General features: G+C 36.1%; 1 protein-coding gene across 2 annotated transcripts in view; it reads right to left on the bottom strand.

Annotated features, from left to right (window-relative positions):
* Positions 1-25,850, bottom strand: part of LOC121389406 (protein phosphatase 1 regulatory subunit 16A-like) — a 52,698-nt gene extending 26,848 nt beyond the window's left edge. For both annotated transcript variants that reach the window (XM_041521019.1, XM_041521020.1), the window contains exons 1-7: positions 25,770-25,850; positions 18,986-19,539; positions 7,432-7,502; positions 3,849-3,994; positions 1,882-1,985; positions 1,111-1,235; positions 583-708 (exon numbers count right to left, since the gene is read on the bottom strand). In XM_041521019.1, the coding sequence (XP_041376953.1) occupies positions 583-708; positions 1,111-1,235; positions 1,882-1,985; positions 3,849-3,994; positions 7,432-7,502; positions 18,986-19,253 (840 nt within the window). In that variant the 5' untranslated portion in view covers positions 19,254-19,539; positions 25,770-25,850. The remainder of the gene's footprint in view (positions 1-582; positions 709-1,110; positions 1,236-1,881; positions 1,986-3,848; positions 3,995-7,431; positions 7,503-18,985; positions 19,540-25,769) is intronic.
* Between the last annotated feature and the right edge of the window lie 1,542 nt (positions 25,851-27,392).

Below are 27,392 nucleotides of genomic sequence, written 5' to 3'. Positions count from 1 at the left end.
AGCTATAACACAATGGACAATGTAGGACAATATTTTCAGCAGGAGATAATCAATTATATAAGTTACACAATAATTATATGATCATGCACTAGTTTCTTTTTTTAAACTAGCCGTCCGTCCATTACAACGCTGAATGTAACAACAGGTTTGTAAATGCAACACAATGGCATGATTTGGCATCTATGTTCAGCACTGGAATTGAGATTCATTATGCTATTTTACTTTATTCCTTAATCTCATCATCAGTGTAAGTGTCGGGTACGGGTCAAGTTTGACCCTCGAGTACTCGAGTGCAATATTTTGGACTCTTGGAGGCCCTAATACTAAGCCATCTTACTACACAAGGATGAGGATGAAGAAGGAAATGTTTCAAGCTCAGATTAGACACTACACAGTCTGACTTCTCACACAAACGAATAGAACAGAATATTCAATATGCAAAACCACAAAAATAAAAACACTCTCATTTCATAGTTGGCAAACCTTGAAATGTTTTCAGTCCTTCAACCACAAAAGTTTTAGACCACGAAAATTTCCAGTCGTACGGTATTTGAAAACAACACGTACAATGCGTTTTCTTACCTGTCCCCAGAATGCAGCAGCATGGATAGGCTGCCAGGAATCGTCATCGCGTGGCGACACTGAGCAACGATTTGACAATAGAAAGTGACCAACTTCTAAATAGCCATTTGCTGCAGCTATGTGAAGCTGTAATAATAAAAATAAAGAAAACAGGGGCATACAATAAGCAGTACAATATACAATACATGTAGGTTACTGCCAGCTAAAAGTCAGGAACCCTAGCTTCTTAAATATGTACCATTTCTGTTTCAAGTAAAATGCATTTTTGTGGAAAATAGCAATAGGTTTTGCATTTTTTAAAGATAATTTGGTGAAATTTTATGATTACCCAGAGCTAGCCCTGTAATATTTTAGAATCCTCATAATCATATCCAAAGAAACATGACATGTGGTCATCAAAAGCTATGAAAGCACATGCAAAGATCACATCGTTATAACAAATCTGGTTTATGTTGTGTTATTATGCTTTCAATTTTAACTTTTGTAAACCATGTGCTACGATTCTAACTGAATTATCTTAAAACTTACCGGTGTCACACCATTTTCATCTTTCTTTTCAAGTGCTTTTCTGTCTTTGGCTACCTTTTTCAGATCATTAAGCATCAACTTCTCTATCTGTAGTCTCGTTTCATCTATTTCTTCTTGTGTAATACCTAGACAACAAAGATTAACCAATGAAGTTAAACATTTAGTGAGTATACAGCAGTGTATCACGCATACAACCCAACAATCAAACTAAATGCAACATCATTTTTGTTTAATACATGTTTTCTATTCTGCATATTTCAACAAGTGATATCATTAAGATGTTAGTATGTTATGGCCATATTAACACACAACTGGTATTAACACTTATGTGCAATATGGACTTTTATTTCCATGTCAATCACTTTTAGGACTCGCCCTCTCAGATTTTAATGAAATTTGGTACACATATAGTTGTTAGTGAGAAAACTTCTGAACCACAATTTTAGTCTTTTAGATCAATTAGTCTTTGAACTCGTTGAACTCGTTCGCCATATCATTTATTTTTAAAAGGGTGTAATCTTTTTACTAACTGAGGTAGAGAAAATTGTTTAATGCTTTGTTAAGTCTTGAACAGACAAGTAAATTTTATTATACACCGAACAGTCAAAAGTTACCACACCCCAAAAGTTACAGTTCCCTTATAACATCAACACTTTTTATAAGAGGGTTGTGAAGGGATTACAAAAGAGATTTTTTGTACGCATGTAAATATGTTGACAATTGTGAAAAGCCCTATAAAAAAATACATGAAACCGAGAGCAATTTGCATACCTCTTTTTGACATTTCTGTTTCTATATAATCTAATGTTTCTTCATCCTCACAGATATCATACGGCATATTCCCATCAGCATTCACAGCTAGCAATTCAGCTTCCCTGGAGAGAGAAATACAGTCAGGGGTTTCCCTAGAGCGATAAGCCGACACGGCCCGTGCTCTCTTAGCCAGCCAAGTAAGCGCCTTCATGTCTGGTAAGCGCCTTAACTGCAGGACCGTGTCGGCTTAATTTGTAACATGTATACAAAACAATGGAGCTGTGATCCGTAACGTCATTCACCACACATCACACTTCCATTTGGTATCTCTGCAATTCTTTAGATGTTCACTTTGAGGTCCATTGATCGCACCGTTTTAATTGTTGGCGGGCTTGTGCTGGTCACGTGGTACAGGTTATCCCAAGGGCTGAGTTCAGCCAGACCGAGCGAAAACAAAACGTTCGCTACACTGGTTTGTGTGCTTCACGTTAAACCAAATGGACATGACAGACACCAATCAAATAGTTCGCGAACATTAGGAAGAACGTTCGTTGGCTGAACTGAGGAAAGCTCTTGGCGTAATATACGTCACGTTTCAGAGTTAGCTGACACCCACGTGTCAAGAGACATCGTTGCGGACATTAAACAGTACAGTTTAAGTCAGTTACACAGAAGTAAATCTTGATGTAAATTTGTAGAAAAACAATAGTTGTTTGCATCAATGAATACCTAACTGCAGTTTCGGTTATTTCCTTTGTCTTTGTTAATTTTGTACCTATGGTCGTGAGCACGCATGCAGATCGTGATCGCGGGAAATGAACATGCAGTATTTATACAAATTGCAGTTACACGTATACTGAATTAGTTTACAATAATCATATTTGTTAGATAATGCTAGATATATATTTGTAAAACTGTGAGGTGACATTTAATAATTTAGCTGGATTTTAAAGACCGTGAAATTTAATTTTATTACCTTTTTTTTCTTTTTTTATAAATGAATATACTGTGACGTCAGCATTCTTAGCTTAGGTATTTTACAATCAGAAATCACAACAAGCACTTAACATGATGCTGAAATCAACAGCAACAACATGGCCCAAATTATGAAATTGTTGAGGGTGGGGAATTGATCGTTTTTTGTTTTTTTAAGTTTTACCCCCCCCCCCCAAAAAAAAAAAACCCCAACATGATTTGATGGATTGAAGGCTGTTTTCAACCCACTACCCCACTTCTTTTGGCTTGATTTTTGTCTTATAATGATGCTAAATATGTAAGCGCCTTAAAAAAATCCTGGGGAAAGGCCTGACAGTGACACATTTATATAGAGCAAGTTAGAGAGAACTCTGAAATATTACAGTGCAAAAAAGAAGGTGGCTGGAAAGGTGACAAAGCATTCATTGATTAGTAGGAAAAAGGTGGTAATTCTTTGTGGCAAATGCTGCCATTACCGCAGTCTACTTTTCATACTGAGAGAGAGAGAGAGAGAGAGAGAGAGAGAGAGAGAGAGAGAGAGAGAGAGAGAGAGAGAGAGAGAGAGAGAGAGAGAGAGAGAGAGAGAGAGAGAGAGAGAGAGAGAGAGAGAGAGAGAGAGAGAGAGAGAGAGAGAGTGAGACAGAGACAGAGACACTTACACAAGCACAAATAAGCATTCTCTTATAGACAAGGCAATACATTCATTTCAAATTATGACAGGCCATATGATTTCAAATTTCATGGGAAACACTTTTTCGGTTCCGTGCCTTGTGATCATGTAAACCCATTGGAACCTGTTTTTTTAAATAATTATATGTATATTATTTTTATTCAATAATCATACTCGATATAATAATCATGGGAAATGAAATTTTGGTTCTGTCATTTTATCAATACAGTACTGGAAATGATCTGTTATGATAAATTATATGTGTGACTTTGGTATAACCACGTAATAAAATTCAATACATTAACAACAGATCAGCCATCAAGTTAGTTTAATGACATACCTGCTTATTAAATATTTGCATAGATGAATGTGTCCACAGGTTGCGGCAGCATGCAGTGGCGTCCACAACTCACTGTCTTTAGCATTTACATTGGCATTGTACTCCAGTAGCAACTTCAACAACTCTTCATTGCCATCAATACAACACTGATGCACGATAAACAAGAATTCCACAGAATTAAACATAAAACCTATTCCACAGAATTAAACATAAAACCTATTCCACAGAATTAAACATAAAATGTATTCCACAGAATTAAACATAAAACCTATTCCACAGAATTAAACATAAAATGTATTCCACAGAATTAAACATAAAACCTATTCCACAGAATTAAACATAAAACCTATCACAAACTGATTGAGTGAATAAAGGAAATACATGTAATATGTGATTTAACATTGAGCATTCATCTACTTAAAAAAAATACTGAAAGTAAATTCTAAAATTTAAAAAAAGAAGAACATTCATAGATGCAACTTAAAACCAAGCTTCATTGATCTAACACTAGTAGCTGACTTAATGTAAACGTGAAAACTCAATGTAGGAACTAGTACTTGTAAATGCAAAGTTGACATTGTCAATTTTTTCAATATAAATGTTTTTAAGTGTACCAGCAAATGAACTTATTGTATTGTAGGTTTTTTTTATTGGCATTTAACATTTTAAAAATAATGGTTTCTTTATATTTTTATATCTGAAGCATTATGATAATATTTGCATAATGAAGTGGAACGTAGGTTGGAGTGAGAAAAAAGCAGGGGCAATGTTATAAAAAAGTAGTATATGTGATTATAAATTTACAAAATTATGACCAGGGTCCTATTCCACGAAGTGATCTTACTTTAATATCACATTAAAGGGACAGACCCTAGTTTTTAAACACTGAGGCATATTTCTCACTATTCGAGCCATTTATGATCACTGAAATCAAACATTACTTATATTTTATTGTTTAGATTATTAATTTCCGTACAACCAAAGTGTTTCTGGTTATCCTGATGTTTCTAATACCACAAAATGCATTTTTCATATTTTAAAAAATGCACGTGCGTGTAACAAATAATGGTTATGGAGTCACATTTTAGTCTATTTTTAAGGGTATTTCAACGTCACTGACTCTTGTTCACTCTGTTGTATCCAAATTTGTTACAGGTTTATAAATTAACCAAACTTAGTGTCCATTTTTATGTGTTAAAACTAGGTTCTGGGTTAAAAATATACCTTACTATTTAAAAACTAGGGTCTTTCCCTTTAATATGATCTTAGTGCAAAGATCACTTCATGGAACGGGCCCAGAAAGCAGGGTTCATACACTTAAAACATTTACATTTTCCAGGACTTTAAAGCACCATTTTGGTTCATTTTCCAGGACTTTTTTTTTACATTTTTCCAGGAGTCTGAATATATTACCTGGAAAAGATTTTTTTAACGGCACCCTAGTAAACTGTTTATTCAGTGGTTGTTATGTCTCAAACATAAGCTACACATAATCTAGATATATCACATGGGTGCTAAAGTTGTAAAAATACATAAAATAAAAAATATTGTAGTGTGCAGATTTTTTTTTTTTACTGTGTGTGTGCGGGTGTGCATGCATCTGTGTTTCAATGCTGGATCTTATAGCAAAACACTCCATAACCATAATACATATCTAACCACATTGTGTTAATGTTGTCGAGGGTTTCAATTATTTTGGTCAAGATTCACTTATTTTTAGTCATAATTCAGAAAAAAATTATGTTTAATTTATATTATCCAGATTTTTTTAATTAAAAAAATCACTCTTCTACCCAAAACTATCAAGAAAAAGAGACAGTAATGTTTAAATACCAGTATTACCAGATCTATTATTTCCAACAAAATAATAATAATAATAGTAATTAAAAAAAATTAAAAACCCATACATTTAAGGTATTACGTTTATAGGTCAGTGCATGTATGTACTTTAAATCATTATTTATTTGTGTTTGTTAAAAAGTACCTAATAACAAAATTACATAAATCATATAAACATGTTTTATTTTCATTAATACTTATTTTAAACTCATTAGTGACATCGTGTTTCAAATATGAAATTTACTGGAATAATACCCATTTCCGTGAGAAACTAAATGTCAACCACATTATTCATTGATAGCATAAAAATAATCTGGACTCTTTGTTACCACCAATTTATATCACAAACAATCAAAACTAACCCATAAAATGATTGTTTATTTAGTTAATTGGACGCTTCGATGACATGCCTTGACATGTGGATACCGTTTTGCTGTGTATTGGGTCTAACACTTCAATGGAGATCAAAAGAACATGTGTCAACTACAAGTTCTCAATTTGTGCACGAGTCTCGATGCACAGAAGCATAGCTGATATAAGCCTTAGGAGTATTTGTTTTGTTGGAAGGCGTTGGTTACAGCTATCTACTAAATTATTTATCTTTGACAGTAGTTTCGAACTCACAAAAGTCAGAAACAAGACTGCTTACAGTTACATAATTTATTCAACCAATCACAAGTTGTGTTCATTTATGTCCACACCTTCTTACATTTTAACAGTTGACCAATGGCAGTTGACCTCTTATAATTACTGTTGCATGGATATAGTTTGGAACCAAACGTCAAATGCGATTATTTATAAATATATTTTCCAAATAATTATTATTAAATGAAAAAAATATATATATAAAAAACAGTAAAATTCCAGGACTTTCCTGGCGGTTATTTCATTTATCCAGGAGTTTTAAGCACTTTCCAGTATGAAAATAAATTTAAGCACTTACCAGGGTTTTCCAGGATATGTGCGAACCCTAAGAAATTCTAAAGATAAATTATGTGTACACTTGGACATGAAACTAAAGAGTCGAAAGTTTTCAGTCAACCCAGTGGTACACTGAGCACTACAGCTGATACTAAAGTAGTGTCAGAAATAGAATAAAACTGATTTTCATCGATTATGTCTTTCATATTAAATTGACAAGTAAATGTATGGTATATTTAATAATACTCTACCTAATTTAGCATTTACTTGTTTGGGTTCTCATTATGTACAAGGTGGTGTTTACTCTTGAAATTAAAAGAAAGATGTAATCGACGAATATCAGTTTTATTCTATTTCCGACACTACTTTCGTAAATCTCATCAGACATGGGACCCTGACAAAAAGTCCTGGATAAATCCCTGGGCTATGCACACTTGCTAAATGTATATGCGTAGAACTTGACACATTTTGGGGGGGGGGGGGGGGGGGGGGGGGGGGGGCAAATATACAGGTAGCCTCAGGATTAAGATGAAGCAAAAATAAAAGTCAACCGATCACAAGTAATAAAGGCAAATCACGTCCGTAGGAATAAAATCTAAGTGGAAGCACGTGCAAACATTTATTTTTGGTTGACTTAAAACACATATATTTCCTAGTATCTGATGCACAAAATGGCAATCTTTTGGATGAGATTTTGCAGTCATTTTAAAGGTGATTTTAGTTTATATGTACATAGTATGGTATGAAACAAAAATGTAAATGATGTAATAAAGTTTGGTAGATCTGTTTTTAAAGATAATAATTGTACATATGCTACATGTACCTGGTGTAATGCTGTCAAACCGTCTTCATTTGTTTCATCTGGGCTAACACCTGATTGTAGTAGTCGACGCACTGAAACAAAATATCACATTTAATTACATGTACACATAAATATGTTTTAAACTATCTTATTTTAAAAGAAATTAAAAATATCAGAACATAATTAAGTTTCCATTACATTCATTACAACATAACGTCATTTCATTGGTCCGGATGTCGCAAAGGAAGTTTGTTCATTTTCTGATGAATGTAAAAATGGAGAAAACTTGAGGTGTTTATGCCATCCCATTGGGGAATATGCATTTGCTTGAGGACAGGTAAAGTTGAAAAGAAATTACTACGTCAGGGAACGTCATATCTGACGACATCATTTATGAATATATTTAACTTGCTACTATGAACTGAAAACAATTTTTAAAAAAAGAAAAAAGAAAAGAAAAGTAAAAAAAAACCAAGAGGGAATAATTAACGTCTTCTATTATGTAAACATGTATATATTTAACACAGTGACTAAGCATACAATTAAAACATCATTTAACTCTGTAGTATGTACAGATGTATATAAAATGTAACACTAAACTGTTTTCTATATGTAATCAGGGGTAGTTTTGCAATTAATGATAACTACCGCATATGAATATTATATTAATACCTATTGTTAATATTTATATATCCTACATTTATTTCAGTTACACTTTTAATAGTGTCACGACAGGTTGCATAATTATTTTATCAGTTGTCTATCAGTTGGTTAGCTGTGTTGTGTTTTATGCAGTTGGGTGTGAGATCAGGCACGTGAAGTTAGTGACAGTTACGCTTGACTGAACACTCTGACACATGCCAGGTAGCAATGCATGCTGGTAAAAATCCGATCTTTTTCCCCGCCAAAAATAACCACACCTTGGGCACTTCCATCTTTTTCTTGGGACATCGAGATGCAAAGGTAGAGCTACATGAAGTGAAAACTAAACTGTAGATCTTAACAGACTGCAAAGTCGTTAATTGTTTATATATATATGTAATTTATTCGTTTATATATATATATATATATATATATATATATTATATATATATATATATATATATATATACGAGTTCTGTGTTTGGTGCGAGCTGAACGAGATGTTCTGGTGAGGAAATTGTATTGTTTTTTATGTGTGCACGCGACGACGCGTAAATTGAACTTTTTATATATTGTCTCGCATCCATATGTGTTACAAACTAAATGTTAAGGATGCTTTGTTTTTATGTATTTTAGGTTTTTCTCTATGGTTTTTTGATTCTCTTGAATAAAAATGGCTGAGCCTATGCCAAGGTGTTGTTGTTCACATTACTTCAACCGAGTGAGGGTTACAGATGGTGCCCAACGTTTTTGACCATGGAAAACCAGACATCTGCACGTGCGCCGGAGTTCCGATCAATGTTTGAACGACGACGCGGAACCACAACAGATTCATCTTGTGAGGTACATATCGACTTCTCGTGGTGTGTTTTGTGTTTTCGTGAGGAAAAAAAAGAAAGAAAAAAGTGCTAGCTAGCAGACTATATTTGTGATTGCGAGGTCAACATTTATTCTTTATTTTGTGTTCAATTCATTTGTGGAGAATTGCAAGTGAGTGTTGCTGTTGTTATAGCAACGGAAGTGGCAGTCGAAAGACATGCGCAGTAACAGTTGACAGTATTTCCGGTGACGTGAGCACTAGTTTTGTTTTCCTAGCAACTTTGAAGTTTGACTAAACTGATGTACCATATTGTTCCTATTTGTAGCGCGATGCAAAACACAAAGGGGGCGTGCTAATTAGAGTACTAGAACATGTTTCGTAATACGTGTGAAAACTCCTCGTATCAAACTGTCAATGCGTCTGGCTTGCTCAGACATCAAAAGCTTTGCCGCCGAGTCACTCCACCAGTGACGTTTTCTTGTTGAAATGACGTAGCGTACCGTACATCGTCAGCTGATTTATCGAAATACATGGTACTGTGCACGTAGGCATATAGGGCCTGTGGAGTGTATTTGAAAGTGGGGTGGGGGAGGGGTGTGTGCTTGAGACCCCTCATACTCGCCCACTTCATTTTGTCATCCAGCCCAGTCTGAATATATTTTTATTTAGCAAACATTGCGAGCACTAGTAGTTCAATGTCGCGCAGGTCTTATACCGCTGCGTTTAAACTGAAAGTCATTTCCGTTGCTGAAGAAAAAGGCAAGCATCATGCTGCAAAATTGTTTGGTGTCCACCGCAAACGGGTCCAAGATTGGTGTAAATTGAAAGAACACCTTAAATCGACAAAGAAAACAGAAAAAAGAAAGCCAGGCGCCGGAAGACCAGTTAAGTACACTGATATTGAAAACACTTTGCTGTCTTGGTTTAATGAGTGTCGGTTGGCGGGTGTGCGCGTTACAGGTAAGGCACTCAAATATGAAGCCTTGCGACTTCATAAGATTAATGGCAACCAGTCATTCAAAGCTTCACAGGGTTGGTTTTCAAAATTTAAGAAACGTCACGGTTTTACTTTTCGGCGCACAACCCACATGTCTCAGCATGTTGCTGCTATAACTGACGATAAAGTGGACAAATTTCTACGTTTCGTTATCAAGTTAAGGAAGCTTCGCAGATATGATGACAGAGATATTATTAATATGGACGAAACCCCTGTTTGGCTAGAAATGCCCGGAAAATCGACATCAATGTAAAAGGTGTTCATGAAGTTGCTATGTCGTCGACGGGCCACGAGAAGCAGCGCATTACAGTGACATTAGGTGCGTATGCTGACGGCACAAAGCTTTCACCACTAGTTCACCTACCAGGGCTTAGGCCACTGCCCAAGAATGATGTCCCTAGTGGAATCATTGTATACATGTGCGGGGCTGGAAAGAAGTCATGGGCAGACGAGACTAGTATAAAATTTTGGTTGAGCAAGTTGTATGGTCTCAACAATCTCCGCCGTCGTCTACTGGTGTAGGATGCCTTTCGTGGGCACCTCACTCAATCTGTAAAATCGAGTGTGAAAACAACGTACAACACCGACATGGCAGTAATACCAGGAGGTTGCACTTCAAAACTACAGCCTGCCGATGTGTCCTGGAACCGCCCTTTTAAGGCTCGGCTTTCGGAACTATACGACAAGTGGTTATTCAACGGGCCTGTTGAAAACACTCGATTCGGTAATCGTAAAGCTCCGCCTAAACCGTTATTGCTACGATGGGTGAAAGAAGCATGGGCGGCAATCACCCCTGACATCATCAGAAAGTCTTTCAAAAAGTGCGGCATCACTAGTGCCTTAGACGGCTGTGAAGACTACCTTTTTAACTGCATTAACGATGATGACGATGATGACGACCAATTTGACGGGTTTTCCCCTGAAGATGTGGAAATGGACGAACAGTTACTGGAAGCTATGAACGCGCCAGCTGTTCTATCCAACGACGATCCCACAGACGACGAGGATCATCAGTCAGACAGCACAGACTACGATAGCTCTGGCCGGTAGTTTGTAACTGACACATTTCGATTGTCACTGTGTACACAAATTATTGTCATTTGACTCCAGTTTTAAGTTTAGTTAAAGTTAAATTGTTGACATTGGACTCCAGTTTGCAGTTTAGTTAAAGTTATCATTTACCCATTTTTTAAACGGTGTTACGGTGTCGGTGTAAATACCTACCGGTATGTTTGTACTTCCGGTTTTGAACAGCGTTAACGGAGTGTCGTGCGTTCATTCTGCGTGGAGATAACAGCGACATACATTTGATAAACGACGTGTGACATATTGTTCGCCCATACTAGTGTCGTAGTGCTTCACCTGTTTGGATTTTATTTGTTTACCGATTATAATCATTGCAAGTCGGCAGTCAGGTAAGCCAGTTTTACTATTTTACGGGTACCATTTCATGATACATTTCTCGTGATAATAGGGGGCGCTTATATTAGAGGGGGCACTACAAATAGGAACAATACGGTATGTATGTTTGTTTAAATTGCCTCTAATTTTTAATTTATGAAGTGTATAGTGTTTGTATTAGACACACTTTAAATATGTTAAGTCATGATTTAGCTGCTTGTAAAGAGTAGTTGACATGTAATTGTGTTATTAGATAACTGAATTAATTTCACAAGTTGAAACATTGGTGAATACATTTTTTTTTTTTTGGATTGACATTTAATATTTTTGTGAACTTGAAGCATTTATTTTTGAGTTTTTGGTAGACAAGTTTCCGGTGTCAGTGTAGACTGGTAGTTTTGTTTTGTTTTGTTTACTTTGTTCTTTTTTTTTCGATTGATATTGTTTATTAGGTCTTGGTTATTTATTTATTTTCTTTGAAGTTATTTATTTAATATATATATTTTTAATTTATAATTTTTTTATTTTTTTTATTTTTTATTTATTTTGTTGTTGAAATTTTTATTTTTTTTATTTTTTGAAATTTGAATTTTTTTTTTAATTTGTGTGTGTGTGTGTGTGTGTGTGTGTGTGTGTGTGCATATATTCCATTTTGTAACATACTGAAAAGTGTCATAGGCCTATGATTAGGGTTATTTACACACTTTATTGTTAATTGCAGTCAGATCAGAGTTAAAGGTACACTATCTGCATACATCAACATTTATTAGGTTATTCTCTTCTTTCTTATACATCCTTACTAACAACCAGTGACTGATACAGCTTGGACAGATTGATGCTGGACATGTAATGGTTATATAGGTGTTGTAATATGAAGTTTGGTGGTTGGTGAGTGGTTTGCTGCTCCAAGGTTGTAGCCATTTTCTGTATTCTGGTGAATCAATTATTAATTTATTGAGTATTAGTCCGATCAGTTATTAATTTATCGAGTATTAGACTGAAATTTAATTTTGTTTTCAGGACTTGGCAAAATATTTTACCCAATATAATGAATTGGTAGTTTGATATTATTTTAGTTCAATATTGATGATACTAAAATTAATGCTTTTTCATGTCTTGATGTTTCCATAATAGTTTTATATTTCAGGTGGACTGCATATACAATGATGTAACATATACTAATTACACATAGATGAGTTTCCATAATAAATTTGTTTCCACAGGTTGACAGATACACATACTGCTAAGCGCTAATTATATTAAGTGAGTTGTTTCATTTGAATGTTTTCACTTTGCTTTTGTTGATAATTAACCTTTTCTAGTTGTCGTATATGATGTAGTAGGCTGTTTTTCTTTTAGGCATATTTGTATTATCATATCAGATACGGGTATGGGTTGTTGATAGCGGTATTGTCAGGAATCAAGATTTAAAGGAAACATGTCACGAGACCATATTATAGCTCATTTTAAAAGCAAAATGATATAAAAATAATATACAAATAAGTTTATAACAAGAAAATATGTGTAGTTAACTTAAAATGAAGAAATTACGCCAATCAGTATCAAAGTACGATTTATGCATATTTATTCGTGAGCGTTCGAAAAAAAAGGGAAGTGACGTCAGAGCCGCTATACTCTTCCATTGTTGTTAACTGTTTATATATGGAGTAAGGGCCTTACGATCTTTTCAGTCCAGCAGTGCCGTACTGCGCGGCCTTTGGGTGTAAAAATAAACAGTTTAAACGACGGGATTGTCTTTTTACGGTTTTCCAAAGGATTGTATCCGAAGAAAGACGCGTGTATTTTATCGCAAAACAAAAGATTGGACACCAACACCGCATAGTACTTTGGTGTCGGCCTATTTTAGTATTTACAGCCCGGAGCCCGAACGTTACCCAGAGACAAAAACAGTACTCGGTTGCGAATGCCGAGGTGTACATTGTACATGTATATTTGGCACAAAGATACACCTCAGCATGATGTATTTATATATGTTAAAACAAAAATGTCAATTTTTTTTTTTTTTTTTATTATTATATTCTCAAGTCATTTATGTTGTTTTACAAGTCAGGTTAATGAAAGTGAAGCGCCTTGTAAATTAGAGCATTTGTTTACACTGTGCATACAGATTTCATTATGTACAGCCCGAACATGTAAAATGCGATATTTAAAAAAACAACAAAAAAATAAATGTTTGTCCTACATTTATATTTTTTACATATTTAAATACATCATATCGAGGTGTATCTTTATGCTAAATATGAACAGTATACACCTCGGCATTAGCATCCGAGTTTTGGTTTTGTCTTCGGGTTACTTTCGGGCTCCGGGCTGTAAATTGGTCGACCGGTCTGGTCTGGCACCATCGGTTTCTCCACCCTCCGACTCGCTATCCGTTTTTTCTTCAGTATCACTGTTGTAAGTAAATGTGTGTCTTTCTTCATTTACTAACAGCTCAAATTGATACGGCAAAACGTTTTGCGAACGAACACTCATTGTTTTGGTAAGCTGTGCAAGTCTTAGATTCTTTATGAGTGGTACAGACTAATGCTTTTAAGTGTAAGGCTTCAGATCAAGCGATGCGTCTCTGACGTCACGGACCTCGTGATTGCCCTGCTCATTAAAGATCGGCAATTTCCGCTAAGAGCTTGTATCTGGAGGTTTTTTTATTGAGATATTTTAAGTAATTAATTTTAAAAAATTTTTTTTTTTAGGTGATTCAATTTATAATTAATTGTACATGTTTGGTGCCAAATATAGGTCACGTGACATGTTTCCTTTAATTTTTATAAAATATGTATTTGTTCTGATCTACTTGTAATGGTAGAGTGATTATGCTTTATTGATCATTCAGTGTTGATCACAGGTTATTGATCTGGTGTTCTGTATTTTAAATTGGAATATCAGTTGATTGGAATATATTTCATGTTTTTATACATGTTGATATATTTTACGAGGTGTAAAAGTATTCTTTGAGGTGTAGATATATGCTTTGAGGTTGTAAATATTTTCGAGTTGTTGGTAGTTGACAGTACCTGTAAATAGTTGACACTAGTACCAGTTGTTAGTTACACACCCATTATGACACATGGTATGTCTGAGGAAGACATGGTTGAGACTCTGAATGCTAGTAGCAGATATCATGTTACTCCAAAAGCAGAAAGAGAACCTGTGGCCAGAAGTCCTCCGCCTAGAGCTACTCCCTGGAAAGATAGGGCACGGGGTGGAGACGCCAGGTTAACAAGACTTAGAGACTGAGCCATTTTTGAATAAGTTGGGAGTCATCGACTAATAATCCTGCTTTGGAATCTACTCATGCTTTTAAATCATCTTATGTTCCGAAACTACCACAGTTTTCTGGAGATGATCCACCTCAGAAAGGTGATGTTGTTTATAGTGAGTGGAAGTTTGAGGTGAAATGTTTAACGATTGATCCTGAGTTAGTCCTAATGTTATGCTTCAGGCAATTAGGAGATCTTTGCGAGGGGTTGCTCGTAGAATGTTAATTCCTTTAGGAGAGAGAGCAAGCGTGGATGATATTTTGTCGAAACTTGATGTATTGTTTGGTGACATTTCAACAAATGGCATGGTTATGCAGGAATTTTTTAATTCTTTTCAAAAACCTGATGAAACGGTAACAACCTTTGATTGTAGATTGGAGTCAATGCTACAGATCGCAATTGATGGTGGGTATTTGGAAAGAGAATCCAAAAATGAGTTGTTACGGCATAAATTTTGGACTTCATTGTATTCGGAAAAGTTGAAAAGCCAGACTCGACACAAATATGACACAATCAAAGATTACAAAGAGGTTGATGGAGAAATGTATGGGAGAAATGCACTTAAAGACATGTTTGATTTTTATTGATGACATATTGATATTTTCAAAAATATTTGATGAACATGTGAGACGTTTAGAAGCGGTCTTTGCCAGACTTGTTCAACACAACTTGAAATTAAAACCATCCAAGTGTGAATTCTTTAAAATGTCTGTGACTTATCTTGGACATGTGGTGTCGGAGGATGGTATTTCGACTGACCCGGAGAAGACTTCAGCTGTTAAGGATTGGCCTGTTCACACTAACATCAAGGAGCTTCAACAGTTTTTGGGGTTTGCAGATTACTATCGGCGTTTCATCAAAGATTATGCCAAAATAGTGCAACCTTTGAACATCTTACTACAAGGTCATGGTACGTGTCCTGCGGCGAAAAAGTCCAAGAAGAAGAGGAAACCTATTGCTGAGTACAGGTGGGAAGATGATCAGCAGTTAGCTTTTGAGAAGATTAAAAGGATGTTAACACAACCTCCTGTGTTAGCCTACGCTGATTATTCTTTGCCATTTATTGTGCATACAGATTCCAGTGGAACAGGATTAGGAGCTGTTCTTTACCAGAAGCAAAATGGTGTAGAGAGAGTGGTGGCTTATGCGAGTCGAGGGCTAAGGCCAAGTGAACATAATTATGCGGCACATAAGTAGGAATTTCTGTTTTTGAAGTGGGCCATAACTGATAAGTTCCATGATTATCTTTATGGTAATACTTTTCATGTGGTTACAGACAACAACCCGCTTACTTATGTATTAACAAAGGCGAAGCTGGATGCCACAAGTCATCGATGGGTTGCTTCGTTAGCAAATTATGACTTTACTTTATCATATCGAGCAGGTAAGTTAAATGCTGATGCTGATGGTCTATCTAGAAAGCCAGATTTATTTGCAGATGTGGTGAAAGTGGTATGCTATGCAGCAACATCCTCAGTACCTTTAGTTGAAAGTGTATCCAGTCAGATCATTCATCATTCGGCCGGTGAGAATGTAAGTCCCATGGATACTTTCAACAATATTGATTGGAAGACTGAGCAGGCAAGGGATGGAGCCATTTCCAGAGTTGTCCATCTTGTAAGAAGTCGTTTGTTTCCCAGGGGAGAAGACACGAGGAGAGAGGTTCCAGCTGTAGAGAAGTACTTGAGAGAAAGAAAGAATTTGGAGTTGGCCAATGGTATTCTGTACAGAAACGCTTCTTTGGATGGACAAAAGGTGAAACAACTTGTGTTACCAGTGCTGCACAGGAATACAGCATTCAAGAGTATCCACGATGATGTTGGTCACCAAGGGAAGGAAAAGACTTTGTGGTTGGCAAAGCAACGTTTTTACTGGCCTGGTCTTGAAACTAATATCAACAGGAGAGTGGAGCATTGCGGGCGGTGTATCAGGTGGAAGACGCCAGTGCGACCTTCTGCAGGATTAGTTCCCGTGGAAACTACGAGACCCATGGAACTCGTCTGTATGGATTTTTTAAGCTTGGAAACATCGAAAGGGGGCTACGAAAACATTTTGGTTATCACTGACCATTTCACTAGATATGCTCAAGCGATACCATGCCGGAATCAAACAGCTCACACTACAGCTAAAGCCCTTTATGAAAACTTTATCCTGTTTTACAGTTTTCCTGAACGACTTCATAGCGATCAAGGCAGAAACTTCGAGAGCAAAGTGATAAAGGAGCTTTGCAAGCTGGCTCAAATCCAGAAGTCAAGGACCATACCTTATCACCCAATGGGAAATGGATCGGTGGAACGTTTTAACCAATCATTACTAAAAATGTTGGCGACATTGGAGGAAAATCAGAAGGTTGATTGGAAATCGTATGTAGCTCCGATGGTCCAAGCCTACAATGTAACAAAGAGTGACGCCACTGGTTATTCACCGCATTTCTTAATGTTCAGTTGGAACCCAAGATTATCTGTCGACACATTCTTGTGCACAGAACCTCAGAGTGAAAGAGCACCGGATCAGAAGTCTTACGTACAGAAGCTGCGGAAGAGAATGCAGTTTGCCTATCAAGCAGCAGCAAATGAAGCTATAAAATCTTCTGACAAGAATAAAGAGAGATACGACAAACGAGTTCAAGATTCCAAGTTGGAGATTGGAGACAGAGTGCTGGTTAGGAAAGTTGGTGTGAAGGGAAAACACAAACTAGCTGACAGATGGGAGCAGGAACCGTATTTGGAAACTTACATTCCAAATATTGACATTCCAGTGTACAGGGTACAGAGTGAGACCAAGAAAGGGCCCTTTCGGACACTTCACCGTAACATGTTACTGCCCTTTAACACTTTACCATCTGAGGAACTTGTTGAAGTTAACCGCAAGGTTAAACCTATGCGTCTGGTCAGGAATCGAACAAGAGTTGAGTCTGTGTCGAGTTCCGAGTCTTCCAGTTCAGGAAGCGACAGTTCTCAGACATACGTGAAGTATGTTATTCCCCAGCGAAGAACATTGCCAGTATCTTTGGAGACATCAATTCAACTAGAAGAGGATACTTCTAGGGAGCTGGTGATTGACAGTTTCCAGAGACGTAAGGGGACAATTCTGGTGAAATACTTGCTGTATTCCACTTAACTTCGCCATGTTAAGCACATAGGCGAAATCCGCTTTGCCTTTGATTTCGCAGAGATAAATATCATTACATCATCGATAATATGATCACCACGAAAACAGACTGCAACAGTGTTTTTGCCAAACGAAGTCAAATTTTAAAATGTATAATATCAGAGTAAAATATATGTAAATAGTTTCTTGTTACACCATATGACACACTTTATTTAAAACGAAAGTAAAAGTTTGTAACAAAACATTACAATCATATCAAAAACTTAAATAAAAAGTTGATCATAAATATCATTACATCATCGATAATATGATCACCACGAAAACAGACTGCAACAGTGTTTTTGCCAAACGAAGTCAAATTTTAAAATGTATAATATCAGAGTAAAATATATGTAAATAGTTTCTTGTTACACCATATGACACACTTTATTTAAAACGAAAGTAAAAGTTTGTAACAAAACATTACAATCATATCAAAAACTTAAATAAAAAGTTGATCATGTGATTAACATTAACTGGGATCTCGGTCAACTTTTTTTTATACAGCACACAAACTCATCGTCAGCATAAATTAGAAAACCAATGAACTATCGGCGAATCCAGAATATATACTACGATTCCTGATTGTATTACTCGCAATGATACGACTACGCCCTCCCCCCCCACACACACCCCCACACACACTTTTCCATGGAAAATACTTACCAGTAGTACTTCTTTCTTTTAAAAATCTTATTTGTTACAAATAAATTTTAAAATGTGTCAATAATATAAGAATTAAAAAGCAAAGGAAAATAATTTTCAAACTTGTTTTTCTGCTTATCACAAATTTATAACAGCATACATCAATGAATTTAAATACTGTTTTGTGTTTCGTATATAGGACGACTGCCACTGTCCAGTGATGCATTCTAATAAAGTTGTTTTAATCAAATTATTACAATCAAGTTGTTATGGTATAGACTTAGAATTTACTTTCTGATGTAATACTCAACAGACAATTACAGATACTAAAGTTAGCAATATAAAAATTGCACGGTTGTTTCTCTGATACACTTCATGCTTTTCAAAGTTCTTTAATATTAGCACCAATGGTTTACACACACTCGCATAGACACACACAAACACACAGATATATTCATACATGTACATACATACTCTACATACATTCATACCTAAACTCTATGGGTATATAAACACGGCTCCTAATTTTGTTATTTGACGGCTAAAAAATAGAAGTAGGGGTCATCTGGCTCCTGGACAGAAACGTTATCGGATTCTATAAAAATCTTACACTTCTTAGAACTAAGAATACTGTTTTACCTTCATCAATATCATTGCGCGCTGTAGCCTCCAGTAATGTGACAGAGGGTTCAAACTGTACTCTTTCTTCCTTCTTTTTGCGAACTTTGTGTACAGCGTTATCCTGCTTCTTCTTCTTTTTACTGCTTTCCTTTTCCAGCTGCTTTTCATACTGTGAGAATTTCTTCAACTGCTGCAACCGCCGTTTACGTGCGTGCTTCAGTCGTTCTGCAGTAGACAACCGTTCCACAGAACTCATTTCACCAACCAATTCAGAATGATCAGCCATTTTTATGAATGTTTCTTTTAACAACTAAAAAGTAGGTGTTTGTATGTCCTGTGTCTGCATTCAAATAAAATCAAGTGACGATATAATGGGTGTATATTCCATTAAATAAGTTCATCTTCTTGGGAGAAAAAGTAGTTTCAAAGGGAAAACGTAGTTCTGAAGAAAACAAACTTGGAACAGCAGCAATACATGCAGTTTAATCCAAGCAGAATGGCTCAAATCACTTCAATTGGTATGTTAAGTACACATCCATGATGAACGATGGCAATCCTGCCATGCACCAAGTCTGAAAAAGTAATAAATTGCAAAATAATTAGTAAATAAAAACAACTAAAACAAGGGCCTTGTAAGTTAGTAAACTTGTGCCTGATCCTGTTGTTCTTTGTGCAATAAAATGTTTCAAAAGTACGGGTAAAACAAAAAACAATCTTTGCCATGAGCAAAATCAAGGTGAGTTCCCTCGCTCACTCTCGCCAACTTATTTTCGTTCTTATATCCAATTAAGGTTCAAGTGCGTTGTCCTAGTGGGTTAGTTGCTAGTGGTTAGTGATAGAAAAAGTGGGTGTAGTGGTCTTACACCTACCCATTGTGTCGTTAAAACTCACTCTGGGTGGGAGCTGGTACTGGGCTGCGAACCCTATACCTACCAGCCGTATGTCCGATGGCGTAACCATGACACCACCGAGGCTGGTACCGTGCTGCGAATCCTATACCTACCAGCCATATGTCCAATGGCTTAACCACGACACCACCGAGGCCAGTACCGTGCTGTGAACCCAGTACCTACCAGCCTTATGTCCGATGCCTTAACCACGACACCACCGAGGCCGGTACCGTGCTGCGAACCCAGTACCTACCAGCCTTATGTCCGATGGCGTAACCACGACACCACCGAGGCCGGTACCGTGCTGCAAACCCAGTACCTACCAGCCTTATGTCCGATGGCGTAACCACGACACCACCGAGGCCGGTACCGTGTTGCGAACCCTATACCTCCAGCCCTATGTCCGATGGCTTAACCACGACACCACCGAGGCCGGTACAGTGCTGCGAACCCAGTACCTACCAGCCTTATGTTCGATGGCGTAACCACGACACCACCGACACCAGTAAATGTGAGCCGAGATTGCTCTCCTAATATACAGTGTTTGACACATGATATTTCAAATAAAAGTTATTAAATTTCCTCAAATTATGGAATTATCACTTGCCCTTCTTAATCTTGAAATAGTCATCTCTTCAAATAACTATGAAATTTATTTTTGAGTATATATAGTTACATGTAAACATTTGTCCAGCATTCCAAAATACAAAATATTCAAAACATTTAATAACTTTTATTTGAGACATCATGTGCCTAGCACTATATCAAATCTTATCTGCAGATGAATAAATGCTTTTGTTCGTCATCATTTGAATTGAAGTGGGTTGAACTTTGAATAAGTGGAGTGGGGGTTTATCATGGGTGTGAGGGATACCTCCACATCTACAGGTACAAGTAACTCTCAGGCCTCCCAGCCACTTGAACATATTAAAATATAGGAAATATAGGAATTTGCATACCAATTATAGGAATTTTGAGGTCAAATATAGGAAAATTTGGACCGATTATCATGATTATAGGCATTTTACACAGATTTTTAAAGACATTTACATTACTAATGGTATGTTCTTATCTTGCATATGTACACAAGATATATCTACAATACTATCTCAACAAACAGGGTTGAAAATTAGTAGTTGCCTGGTTGCCCGTAGCGACTTTTATTGGCTATGGGCGACTATGAATTTCACAAAGGTAGTCTGGCGAATATGGTACCAGGTGAAAAATTAACGCACTAAAACTGAATCAAATGTGACAAAACACACCGCTATTGTGCTGGCGCGAACTACATATCTGGCAACAGACAACATTATAGAACATGTTCTATATTTTGACAACGCTAGACTTACCACTCAGCCTCAGCTACTGCGATTAATGGTCCGAGGCTTTAAAAAATATAGCTCAAAACGTTTTAGTTTTTTTGAAGTTGTCGGATTAATGGACTGTATATGCTATAATTATTTAGTAGACCTACTTTTTGACATTCAATGTTATGGTACAAATTAATCGTATTTAATTAGCTTATATTATTCAGGGACAAAATCAAATTTTAACATGTACTTTTAACTCACACTAACAATGAAATGTTCCATTACTACATGGATTATTTCAAAAGTCAGTTAACTGGCATGTAGGCCTAGAAACATATTAATTTATTAAATTGTAAAGCCATATTATCTGAAATAACATTTTTGAGGGTAAAACATTCAGTGTAAATAAAAACAAATATATTTATAAAACTGCATAGGATAAATCCAACGTAATCTGAACGACAAAAATCGTAATATGAGATCAGGACCGTATCTCTGCACAATGCAGAGTCGATTGGGTATTTGGCAAAATAGTGGATGATTCATGAATCTTTATCTAGTGCCTCGTCTTTAGAAGGACAGTCACTCCCAAAGAGATCCTTTACTGGAGAGTTCTCCATATTGAACCACCTCTCACAGGTGCACAAAGAAGACTCATTTCCAGACTAATATACTTGCATTATCGATAACTTCAGAGACAATGCAAGTGAAGCTGCAGTCCTGGGCTATTCTAGCTTTTTTTCTTTTTTTTCGTATCCCTGTATTAAAAATTATATTTAATCTGTATCATTTAATGATAACTTTTAAAGTAACTTTTATTTATACTGGACTATTTTTTTTCTCTTTAAATGTAATTTGGGTTGGTATGGGTTTAAAACTTAATAATATGTTTCTAATATGAATTTTAACTTTATTCGTTATGAAGTTACATTGTCAATTCATTGGTTTCCTTTCGACACAAATGGACTATATACATGGTTATTATTATACATGGTTATTATTCAACAAAGAACATTCTAGTTTTGATTTTGGCTGTGCAGTTAAATTGGAGGGCTAATTGAATTTGAGAAGGGCCAGTAAGATTTTTCTTCAACTGGACCTGCTGGTGACCATGGTTTTCATGTCTGGCTGCCTTTCACTGCGAATATATTTTATTCATCAGCATTTTGGCAAAGCAATTGAGTCAAATATAGGAAATGAATCTCAATATAGGAGTTTTATAGGATCCTATAAAAAAAAAAGGAGGAAATATAGGAGGTCTGGGAGGCCTGAACTCTGATGACTGCCCTGATAATGCAATATGTTTGAAATTTTTTCTAGCCATTCTTCTTATAGTAGTGGAGCAGAATGCACGTTAGTGGTACTGATAGAGCACCTGTCTGGAGTGTGTTGGTATTAAGATCAATCCAAGTTGGAAGACCAACTAGGTTGGTCTGTATTGCAACCAGTGGTCCATGCAGGGTTCCACAAATTCACTAGCCCGTGGTCTCGGCTACAAGACACTAATGAATTTTGGTCTGCACTACAGAAAATTATCAACTGTAGGGCACTAACTAGAGCTTATATAAGGGCTAGTGAAGGGAACATTTAGTTTTTGAAAATATTGATTAAGTGATATTTCTAGTCAATTGAAAATTGATTAACAACTACTGTTTAATGTTTTAAAATGGTGCTGCGAGTTCTGAAACTTGTGTATCGAATCGCAATGAGATACTGTACAAAATGTTCCCTGTAGAGACCTTCTCAAATGCTGCCCATTGGTCTATTTCTCCATCCAACCAGTGTACCACGACAGGTATATCAAAGGCTATCCTGTCTGTGGAAACATGTAGCAGGTTTCCTCTCTAAGACTACATATAAAAATTACCAAATGTTTCACATCCAATAGCCGATCATTAATAAATCAATGTGCTCTATTGATGTTGTTAAACAAAACAAACTTTAACTTCTAAAATATTTGTCAAACACTGACTCCATATTTGATATGTCAACGGTCATGCTAGCTGCAGTCCTGCACATTCATAATCATATAAAATACCTTCTGCTGCTATATGAAAGAAGTGACTGTACTTATATGTGTACATGCAACATCAGTGCACTCTTCTAGATCCAGCAATCCCATATATGCTTAACAGCCATGGGAATGAATGAATGAATGAATGTTTAACAACACCCCAGCACTAAAAATACATCGGCTATTAGGTGTCAATGGGATGAGAATTCTTCAAAGTTATGCAAGTGTATGCAAGAGAAATGGTTAACAAACATATATACAATAATATATACATGTAGTCATGAATTGTTCAGCTTAGCTGATTATATGTATATGATTAACAAACAAGAATGTATACAGGGATTTATCCAGGTGCTCTATGGGTCCGGACATAGGCCCCTTCCCAAACCTCGGTCCTCACAAAAACATTTTGTCCCTTTGGTTGGAATTGCCGTATCTACACCTCATAACAGTGATTCATTCTGTTAATATATGTACAGGGTTTCTGCCAGAGGGTAAAACGATGGCACCAAACCCACATTTTTTGCAGATTGTTTTATTTTTAGTTAACCTTTTGACAAAATTAATTACTCTTGTCATTACTATCTGATTTTCTTAACCCATTTTCTTTCTGACCCTAAACTGCTACATACATAATGTTGATAAGTTTAACTTTCTAAAATAAAATAATTTCCATGATTTATAGCACATATTTTAAATTAATTTATATTGTTTTGTTTATTTTATGTCTTTGACAACACTTAAAGTTAAAGGGACAGACTCTAGTTTCAGCCCATGAAAATTCACACTAAGTTTAGTTAATCTACCAATCTGTAAACACATTTGGATAACGTTACAAGTGAGTGAAATATGAGTCTGTAACTTTGAAATGGTGAAACACCCTCTTAAAAATAGACAAAAACTTGACTTCACAACTTTTACTTCTCAGACGCACATGCATTTTTTAAAATATGAGAAATGCATTTTGTGATATTAAAAAGACCAGGATGACCAAAAACACTTCGAATGTACGGAAATGGATAATCTAAACAATAAAATCTAAGTAAAGTATGATTTCAGTTATCAAAAACACTTCTAATAGTAAAAAATATGCCTTAGTGTTTAAAAACTATGGTATGTCCCTTTAACATACAAATGTAGCATATTGAAGATCAGAGTAAATGCTATGTACATGTATTTACTACCTACAATAGAAAACTGAAATTGTCAGGTCCAACATAGGAATCGGAAAGTTTATGGTAGCGTGATGGGTGATCATACGTGTCATTAATGTTCGGACTCATGTTCTGAATAGATCCAACCAGAATTAGCATTGGCATATCTTGTCCAAATAGGGAGTCTGGGAGGTGTTAGCACAGTAGTAGCCACCACTTGCTCCCAATTATGGAATTGACCATTTTTCAAGGCAAAGACTTTATTTGTTTATGTCATAGATTGATTGTTACTTTAGAAATATACTGATGGAAAGAAAAAAGGGAACACATCGAACTGTAGACCAAATGCAATTCATTACTAGCATACAAAGTTGTAATGTGGGATTGAATGTCTTTAGTGTTGAATGTGCTGCCTATATGTTCGCAGTCAACTTCTGACAATATAAATTGATTTTTGATGGTCATTATTTCTTGTTGCTATCTGTGTGATCCTTTATTTCTGTCCATCAGTATATATGTAGGGTAATGCCTTCTGACCCTCAGTATAGTACCATCATCCCTTATCCATGTGAGCATTAGTGACTACTTATGTAGTTATTTATGATCTTATATGTTATTAACATGACATGTTTGTTGTGGTATGAAACGTATAATTTGGAATTGGGTTCCTTGGATGTGCACTTCTGAATTTTAACTCACATTAGCAAACTAGTCCGAAGGGACGTAGAATGTGTGGTTCTTCTACGTCCAAACCGTGTTACATACCCTATATGTAGCTGGTATTAAAAACTTGTGGCATCATGTTTCAAACGTTTCTCAACCGAAGTAGTACAACAAATGGACACACAAACCAAATATGCAAAACCTACTGTACTCACTAAATCCCAACTGAAGTACTTGTGTCATTATTAACAAAATAAATCTTCCAATGACAACCGTCAAAAGTCCACCGTCATTTTAAATATGCTACATCGAGGGAAGCAACTCAATGTGCACGTTAAGAAAAGTATTGAAGTAATGTGCCCTGTGCACTGATTAGCAAACCACAAGGGCACAACCTAAACTACAAATCCACAACACAAATATTTTTGTTATAATGGCCTTTTTTTTTTCTACAGAAATAACTTTTGAACAGTTGTCTTCATAATTAAAGCTAACTCTAAAGCCAAACAAGTACATGATATGTGCTGAGAAATGAAGACTGGTATAAAATATCCATTCTTACGTGGATACATGGAGGTGCGAATGTAATAACATTAAGAGGAAGCAACATAAAATCGACCCATATACTAACAAAACATCGGGGGACAACTCACGACGCGACAATTTCAACATCATGCGCCTTGTTTACAGCGAATCGGCCATCGTTCATCTTAATCCAGAAGTCGACCGACTTCGTCAACGTCTGGTCAAGTCTACATCATCTATACAAACCTTATTTTGCTTCCATCGTCACACAAAACCGGTCGCTTTCCTAAATATAACTTCGGACGACATCTTGCCTGTAGAGGGCGCTGCGCGGATGTGGGTCATGTGACAGGTGTCACTGCACTCCGTCTCAGGTGTGTTAATATTTGGGGGGAAATTGGAATGTAATCAATATTTGGAAATGATTATTTTTCAGTTTACATATGTTAAACTGCCAGACGTGTAGTTACAGGAATGGTATTAACTTTTAAATTTTTTAAATGTAAATAAACAAAATGATCAATAATTAGAGAAAATGTTTTAAAGTTTATTTTGTGATAGGGAGGCATATGGCATGACGTGCATGTAGCCAACGTCTGCTCCAAGGATACTATAATCCTAATTCAAACGGATCGTTTTGCGTCTACGAACATTAATGATTGATATTATTCACTATTGACACATCTACATAAAAACCTAACTATAGGAAAACCGTCAAAATTGTTCAGTCAAAGGATCATTAATTTTGTTATAAGAATGGTGAACGAAGAAATACATATTTTACTATCTTCCTTGAATCTAGACAGTTTGTTAGAGCTAAAAATATAGGTCCAGACAAAGGTATTCAGACAGACATGTGAAATGCTTGACTTCCTCATTGACATTAACATTTCAAAAACATTTTATTGCTGTTTTGATGTGGGTTTTTTTTTTTTTTTTTATCACGCACCATTTTAATATTAAGTCATATATCAAAACGAAACTTTTAGCATCAATAGGGCCTACACAATACAATAAACGGGTTTTGTATAACATTTTCTTCTTTTATCTTTTTCTTCTTCTTCTTTTTTTTTTGAATCAAAATTTAATTTTAAAAAATGTCGACTTGGAATACGGCAAAGTCCCTATACTACATGTTCCAGACACACACTTGTTAATATTCTGCCTATAATGCAGTTCCAATGCAGACGGAGTACTAGCTGGGTGCCGATTATTTACTGAATTCCAACATTAGGTGATGATGGTGATCTACATCCATTAGGATATTATAGTTTTGGCTTTTGACCTGGAATAAATTATATGATAAAAGGGATGTCTTCAGATTTCCAGTAACTCTTTTTTCTTTATGATGAGCAATATTCTTTCTGTCCCAGCTTTTGGTGTCCACAGATCGCAACTTCGTAAATACGCCTGACCGGGTTCGCCGATTGCAAACAACGCCGTATTATTATGGCACAGAAGTTGTCTCAGGATATTGTGCTCATGGCGGGTGCCACCGGTGGGGCAGGATATGCTCTACTTTCGCGAAAAACCTAATATCATCACTGTTTTTACGGTGTTTAATGAGTGCATGTCATCACATCTGTATACATTCCATTGGGCTCTATCCTGTGTTTCTAAGTTAGTCTTGGGAAGGAAATGTTTTATTTAACGACGCACTCAGCACATTTTATTTACGGTTATATGGCGTCGGACATATGATTAAGGACTACACAGATATTCAGAGAGGAAACCCGCTGTCGCCACTTCATGGGCTACTCCTTTTGATTAGCAGCATCATGCGAACGCTTTACCACTGGGCTATGTCCCGCCCTCTTGTCTTGGGAGTGACTACAACAGGCCGCGGTGCAGGATGGGTGAGACATCCTA

This window comes from Gigantopelta aegis, chromosome 14 (genome assembly GCF_016097555.1).
Source record: "Gigantopelta aegis isolate Gae_Host chromosome 14, Gae_host_genome, whole genome shotgun sequence".
Lineage (NCBI taxonomy): Eukaryota > Metazoa > Mollusca > Gastropoda > Neomphalida > Peltospiridae > Gigantopelta > Gigantopelta aegis.
This window is presented reverse-complemented; position numbering and strand designations above follow the sequence as displayed.